The sequence below is a fragment of the Phodopus roborovskii genome, unplaced genomic scaffold, assembly GCF_943737965.1.
Source record: "Phodopus roborovskii unplaced genomic scaffold, PHOROB, whole genome shotgun sequence".
In the NCBI taxonomy this organism is placed as follows: domain Eukaryota; kingdom Metazoa; phylum Chordata; class Mammalia; order Rodentia; family Cricetidae; genus Phodopus; species Phodopus roborovskii.
Genome location: NW_026126517.1, coordinates 52,734,733 through 52,742,802, shown reverse-complemented (window position 1 = coordinate 52,742,802; position 8,070 = coordinate 52,734,733). Strand labels below are relative to the sequence as shown.

General features: G+C 38.5%; 1 protein-coding gene across 7 annotated transcripts in view; it reads left to right on the top strand.

Annotated features, from left to right (window-relative positions):
* Positions 1–7,705: 7,705 nt before the first annotated feature.
* The window catches only part of Mlip (muscular LMNA interacting protein), a 231,115-nt gene continuing 230,750 nt past the window's right edge, over positions 7,706–8,070 (top strand). For all 7 annotated transcript variants that reach the window (XM_051197991.1, XM_051197980.1, XM_051197984.1 and 4 more), the window contains exon 1: positions 7,706–7,904. In XM_051197991.1, the coding sequence (XP_051053948.1) occupies positions 7,749–7,904 (156 nt within the window). In that variant the 5' untranslated portion in view covers positions 7,706–7,748. The remainder of the gene's footprint in view (positions 7,905–8,070) is intronic.

Here is an 8,070-nt window from a genome sequence, read left to right as displayed (position 1 = left end):
TTCTCTGAGTCTTCTTCATAATGGAATTTTCTCCAAAGCATCATAAAAGTAACTAATACAAGCTCTCATCATCAGCCTCTACTGGACTCACTGTATGGGATTCTCTTTACTCCTAACTCAGCTCCTGGCTGCTCTTTGGAAGCTCTCCGTGCCAGCCATGTATGTGTGTGTGTGTGTGTGTGTGTGTGTGTGTGTGTGTGTATAAATTTTTTTTAGTCACCAAATATAAGTGTCAAGTTATTGCACTGGCTGAAAAAGAATAGCAATGATACCTGAATATAACATTGTTCATTTGACAGGAATATTAACAGGCATTGCCAATTTAAGTCTCATTAGTGAGAATTACTGAAGACAGTAGGCAGGTGAATTATCTCAAATGCAAATACATAGTTGTAATTTGTTTCTTTTAAAAATGCACGGTGTCTTATAAATGTGTAGTAGGCTGGTGGACTGGGTGGACTGATGACGGTAGTCTTGGATGATTTGTATTCTAAACACAGCTGAAAAAAATAGATAATGATTTGTTTTGCCAATTCTGGGTCTCTTAGGTTATAATGTAAATGGAGCTTCTAACTGGACTGGAGTCCAGGGTAGATCTCCCGCATAAAGCTGAACACGCAATTAGTAGTTTTGGTGGTAACATGGTCTTAACTCTACTTAAAGTATTCAGGGACTAAACTTCATCATACCGAGGAAGAGGTGGAGGAGGTCACCCTGCTCTGAACTATTTCCTGTTGGCTAGCAGTCACTTATGCTACCTGGTTGTGGAACTTGTTCAGCCTTGTCTTTGGCCATCTGCTGTATAAATCTAGCTTTCTTTCCAGGGAATAATTGGCATTTCATTTCATAACTTAAATTTTTTCTTTAAAAATCCACTCAAAATACATAGGACTCATTTTGGTAGCATCTCACATCCTTAGGGCAGCTTGAAGAAATTTCCAACACTTGGCTCCAAAGCTTCACTATACCTAGGACATTCTTGTGAAAAAGTCACTTGGGGAAACTCAGCAACTATTTTTTTTTTGAAAATGGTCCCAGTGGGGATGAGGTGGATACCTAATTCTTTTAATTTAGTTTCTGTCTCTTGAGCCTGGCATCCTATATTAGTGACAGAGTAAACAGCATTTTCCAAAGACTGACAGGGTCAGCTGCTTTGGGAATGTGGCTGTGACCTCTCTGGTGGATTTCCATCCTGTAGGCTGCTTCCAAGTCCGTGGAAAGGTAAGCATTCTGTTTGGAAGTGCAAGTTGCTTTGGAACATGGTTCAATTTGCACTGATAAAACTGAAAGTACATCCTGGGCATGCTGTATCAAAGGACACAGAGTTGTTACTTTGGGGGCAAAGTGATTTGTCATGTCAACACCGCCAGGACAGCTAAGCTACTGGGTTTAAGGGAGAGTGAATGCTAGTGTTGAATCTGGTTGCTTTGACGAAGCCACAAAGCCACAGGAAATTTTCAATCCAGGATTCTTTTCTGAAGTTAGAAACATTCACTGCAGTTCCATGTGAGTCCTTTTCCTACAGTCTCATCCATTTAATCTGGTTTGTTGCCTTCACTCCTCAAACACCAGTGTGTGTGTGTGTGTGTGTGTGTGTGTGTGTGTGTGTGTGTGAGAGAGAGAGAGAGAGAGAGAGAGAGAGAGAGGAGAGAGAGAATGTGTGCATGTGTGTGTGTGAGGATATGTATGTGTGTGAGAGAGAGTGTGTATGTGAGAGAGTGGGTGAATGTGTGTGTTGTGACAGAGAGACAGAAGGAGAGAGAGAGAGAAAGAGAGAGAGAGAGAGATGCACAATGATGTGCAATTTCCTTAGTGTTCAAAGTGGCTGGAAGTTTTTCTAGTGCAAATTCAAGAGAAAAAAATATATCTAAACATGTATCATCACCATGAACAGGGGAAAATGCATCCAAGTTCCTTTGAAAGCTGGCTATATCAAGTGTGGAATGGTTGGGCATATGGAACATGTTAGAGTTTGATCCCAGTGGATGTAGTCATTTTTTATAGACCCCGGAGTTGTGAATTTAGCTTCATAGCTGGATCATTGTTTTTTTAAAATTGCCAGTATTTATGCTATTCTAAACAATACTCTAACTCAAAAGTGATTTTTATAAAGAATATGTTCCATCCTTTACAGCGACTAAAAGCTTTGTCTCTAGTCATTAGGAAATGGGGCCCAGTACCAAAGTCTGAAGAGGGAAAACTTTATATTTTAGTAAAAGCAGTTCTTTTGAAGATGGTTATTACAAAGGCGCATGTTTGTGGAGCCATCGTTATCTTAATTATTATAGACCGACACTTTGGGATTTACTTCTTTGGAAGTTATGAAATAACTTTATTATACAGTGATAGATTAAACTTTCAGAAGTTCTTCTGTAGATGTTATATTTTTACAAGTTGTGGAAGTGTGCCGTGACTGTTTTTTGCACTGCTGGTGTGCATAAGCTCTAACATGTGTCCTACACAGGGCAGTGGTGGAGTTAGAAGCTTCCTGGCACTTTCCTTCTTACCAGATGGGAAGGCAAGAAGAGTCAAAGGCAATTCCCGGAATAGTTTGAGCTGCTGCTTGAGAGCTTTGAGTTGATAAACCCGTGCTAGGTGAATAGGAGGAGTTCAGAGCCATTTGCTCTTCTCTGCCTCCTCTAATCTCCCCAACCCCTGATCAGCCAGTGGAATAGAGTGTTCTGTATAGTTTTAAGGAGTGAGTTAAGAACAACTATGGACAGGATATTCCCACTTTGATCCAGGTCAGTTCACAGTGGCATAGCCCAGCCTCATTTTCAACTGGCTGTTGGATGCTACAGGAATTATACTCCTGGTTTGGAACTTGGGACAGACTGTCCTACCTAGTCCTTCAATAAACGAGTCTCCTCATCTCTAACTGAACTCATAGAGAGATGACTGATGTGTGTGTGTGTGTATGGGGGTGTCCTTTTATTGTGCTGTCTTTGAATTCTTTGATTGCCAATGAAGGAGCAACAGCTGCTAAAGGACATTTGATTATAAATGCTGCTGAATTAAACCAGCCTATATATTTTGAAAATGCCTTGACTTCAAAATTTAAGTCTAAGGACATGTTACTTTGGAAAAGAGGATCTGCTTTTGTTTCCACAGAAGATGAAAAGCTGTGGATTCCTTCAGGACTAATATGGGTTGATCAAGCAAGACATCCTAAAGAAGTGGCCCAGGTGATCCAACATCCAAAACAGCTGAGATGATGCAGCTTCAAAGACTACTATAGCCAGAATTTGGACATGGTTCTGGGTTTTTACAGGATCCTCATGTGATTGATAGCACCCTCAAATAGCAGGAAGCAGTTTAGAGAGAACTATGCTCAAATTCCCAAATATTGTTTATAAATGTTTGTTTTCATTTAAATGAGGTTGGTTATAAATGGTTAATAATCACAGTCAATTTTCTAAAGAAAAAAATGGAATATAGTATAAAAATAAAAACATTGGTATGGATTTTGGTTTATTAATACAAAGTTAAGGCCAATTTTGTTATATGTATGTTGCTACTCTTGTTTAGATATTGTGTTTATACAGCTCATTTAAAATGTAATGTATAATTTAAAAATACAGATTATAGATAGTTTTGACTATTATAGTCAAAACTTATGTTAGTTAGGTTTTCGCGATATATATAAATTCCAAATAGATAGGTATTCTTCAAACCTTTCAAATGCCTACAGAATATGGCATTTAAAATAGTTTGTTAGGGTTTTTCATGACAATGAGACACAACTGTTCCTGGCAACACCAATTTTGTCAGAGAGGAAAATGGGCATCGAAGGAACTAATTATGGAGTTTGCCTTCAATATGGCAGGGATAGCCATTTGGACAAGAAACTGCTCTTGCCTAGACTGCCTGACAACCCTCTGTCCAACAAACAAGTTATAAAGAAAAGTGCTGCTGAACTTGCCAAGGGACAGGATGGTCCTTCAAGGTTCCTGTTTCATCAAAAAGCCTGCCAGATATTCTGGGCCTATAGGCTAAAGAGGAATGCCTAAAGTTACAGAGGAACTTTTGGTGACTGTCCAAGCAGCAAGATGTCTCTGCCAATTCTAGAGTTTATATAATATCCTTCTGGAGTCTTTGGTGGAGTTCAAGACAGATATGATTTTCCTTAGTTATGATAAAAGATAAGTTACATATAAAACTTAAGATTCACAAAGTTAGGATAGATGATAAAATATTTTCTTTATATTTTGCAAAATGTTAGTGGACTAAATATTGTTAACTATAGTTTTCACTTGATAACTGTTTTGTTATATATAATTTTCCATGTTAAAGTTAAAACCTTCCTTTTAATTTAGTCAGAAAAGAAGAGATGATGGGATGTTCTTCTGTATGCTGTGAATATATGTTTCTCTTATTGGTTGATGTATAAAGCTGTTTTGGCCAATGGGCAGGCAGGATATAGCCAGGTAGGAAATCCACACAGGAATAGAGAAAGGTAGTAGGCAGAGTCAGAGAGATGCAATGTAGCTGCTGAGAAAGCAAGAGGCTCAGGCATCACCAGTAAGCCAAGACCACATAAAGATACACAGGTTAATAGAAATGAGTTAGTAATGAAGAGAGATCTAGCAAAAAAGAAGCCTGAGCAATAGGCCAAAACAGTTTATAATTAATATAAGCCTTTGTGTGTTTACTTGGGATTGAATGAGTGTAGGACTGGGTGGAACAGAAACTTCCATCCACATGTGATCCATGTCCTATGTTGCTATGTAGAATGATAATAAGTGTTGATTTTCTTGGAGGAGAAGCCTCAGTAGTAGTGGTCTTTAACTATGGAGAATGCAATGGAGCAAATTGCTGACTCCCTCCTATACAGATTGTCATTCCTGTAAAGAAACTCCACATTTATTTTCATGCCCTGTGGGTATTTGATCTGCCTTGTGAGGCTTTGGTAGAAGAGTATTTATTTGGGCATTCTTTTCTCTTTCCTTTTTTCTTTTCTTTCTTTTTTAAACTTCGAGACAGGATTTCACACTGTAGTTCTGGCTGACCTGGCATAGGTTATACATGCCAGTTTGGCTTCAAGCTTGTAGCATCTTCCCATTTTAGCCTCCTGAGTGCTAGGATTACAGACATTAGCCAGTCATCTTGCTTAAGGTAATGATGGACGGGGTGAAGAGAGGTGGCAATGTCTTGAAGTGAATGTCATTTGCTGAGGGTCTTCTGTGTCAGTGCCGACAAGAACTTCTTGCTTGCCTTCTTGCAGCACAGGCTTCCACTCCCTGTTTGGAGTGATCCATTGTGAATAATATATTTCTAAAAAACCCAAGAAATCTCCAGTTTAAACAGGAATTGTTCTTTTGTTAACTTTAATAATAAAGAGTTCTATAGAGACATATTAGATGTACTTTAAAATTCATAATTTTCATATTGCTTAAAAGTTACTGGTTATTAGAGTTTTCACAGTTATCTTACTATCAGTATATTATTTCAGAATATTTTTCTTATCCCAGAGAGGAATGCTGTATCCATTAACTACCACATGCCATTGTGTCTGTATCACAGCTTCTGGGAAGAATGCATCATCTTTGTTCCTATGGATTTACTAATTCTAAACTCTTAAGTAAGTCATAGAGTAAGTGGCCTTTTGTGATTAACTTTTTCACTTATTTCATTTTTCAGGGTTCTTCCACGTTGCTGTCTGTATGAACATTCTATTCCCTGTTAGTGTAGAATAATATTTTTCTGTATATTATATAGATATATTACACCACTGTTACTTCACTTTCCTGGAGGAGACATGAGCAAATATCTGCTCAGCTCCAACATGGAACCAATGATCAACCAAAAAAGTGATGTTTCTCAAGTCTATCTTATTGAACCAGTGGCTTTAATTCATGTTATTACAGGAGCACGGGGGAGAGGTTATATAGTTTAGGGTGGGCAACTTATGAGCAGCTATGCCACCAAAGAAATCTCTGCAGCAATAATTATTATCAAGTGTATATTATCCTATACACTTGGGGGAGGAGTGGGACTTCATGTATTTGAGGTTGACTCAGTTTTTTTCTTTTTTTGTGATTGACCAACAAGTATAAGAGAAAATTTATCGTCTCTGATCATAGCTAAAGTATGTTTAAATATATTTCCAAAAATAGAGTAAATAGTAGAAACACAGAACTCTGTATGTTACTACTCACATGGTCATGCCCAGGGTGGAACTGATTAGAGAAGCTACAGTCCGCAGTGGTTAGTGAAGAATTTAGATTGGAGTGCAGATGCCAGTTGCTAGCTGTGTTGCTACTGGTTTTGTCAATGTTGAAATATAAATATTAGAGAGTCCAGAACAAGTACCACTGGCTACATGGTTTGCAAAACAGGAATTTATGTCTCACCATTCTGCAGACTAGAAATCTGAGATCAAAATCTCAGTGGACTTAGTTCTAAAGTATCCCATCTTGACTTAAACAAGCTGTCTGCCCATTGGGTTGAGTTTTCACATTGTCATCCCTCTGTGGTGACATGTGTCCCCATTTCCTCTGATTACAAAGACAGCAGTTAAACTAGATTAAGGTCCATTTTAATGGCATCATTTAATCTTAATCACCTATGCTGAAATACAGACATATGTTACATGAAAAATAAAAGATCTAGAGACACATACTGGAGTTCCAACTTCAAGCTGAAGATCAGAAAAGCAAAGCAGCTGGTAACTAGCTCTTACTCTACTCCAGACTGAAAATTGATCCTGGCTTCACCAAACCTCAGACTGCTGCCTCTCCTCAGCATGGCTGGAGAATTCTGAGACTTCAATGTCTTTCTAACCTCAATGTGGCTGAAGAATGAATGCCAGCTCTGAGACCTTGCTCCTGACTTATATACCTCCCTAATGGGTGTGACCCCAATTATTGGGATCAAAGAGCTCTGTTTCTCTTTACTCTTGTGGCCTTGAACTAATAGATATCCATCTATCCCTTAATCCTGAGTCCTGGGATTAAAGGTGCATGCCACCACTGCCTCTATAGTTTAAGGCTGACTTTGCTTTCTGAATCATCAGGCAAGCTTTAATAAATCATAAGCAATATATCATCACAGACATATTCTAAAATATTGGAGAATCAGGACTTCCAACACGTGAATTTGGAAGGGATACAATGCAACCCATGACAGTGGTGTAATAACAATGTTCACCTTCTGGATTTATTTCTAAGATTTTATTGAGATGTTATATATATAGAAAGCATTGAAGAAATACATAAGGCACAATGTGTGCAAGACAGGGTGTGAACATCAGGGTTACTACACTAAGAAAAATCCAGACTCTGCTTGAAGCTTGAACCCCAATATCAGCTACTGGGTCATTTATTTTTTTGTGTTACAGTCTATACTTGCAGGATGAAAACGGGACTCTGAAAGAACCAGTAGCCCAATAATATTCATTCTATGACCATCACATTTTCCCTTTTTAGTTGATTTATAAAGATGAATTCTGGAGTATTTTTTATTCTGCTCCAACAGCTATTGATGAAATCTGTGACAAAACTGCATGTCACGTCCATCTTTTTGAGTTTAGGGAACAAAACTTGTTGGACATTCTCCTGCTGAAGGGTTGCTTTCATGTTTAGTGACATTTATCATTATCTAGGGCCAGCTGCCTGACTTCTCTTCTGTGCTCTGCTTATGGGGTTTGGACATCTATAAATGGAAACACTAGCTAACCAGAAATTATCGCCAGGGCTTCTGATAGTGTCCCAGGCTCTTACAACGTGGAATGCCTGGCATTATCTCACATGCAAGCATGGCAAATCATTTTTCTGGACAGCATCTGGACCTCTCCCTCTCTCATTCTCTTTCTCCCCCTCTCTCATTCTTTCAGCATGGAATTGGAAAAGCATGAACAAGGAAGTTCACCAAAGAAGAACAAGAATTTAGAGGAGAGAGTGACGGTAAGATGCCTGGGCTTCAGCAAACTCAAGCTTAAAATGTAATTGACAGGGTGAAAGGGCAGCTGTCACACATTAGAAAAGTTGTTACACTGTCTCAGTTTCCATTTTGGGCTGGTCAATAATCTTGAAATTAATGAGTACATAAAATCTCATTACTGGGAAGTAG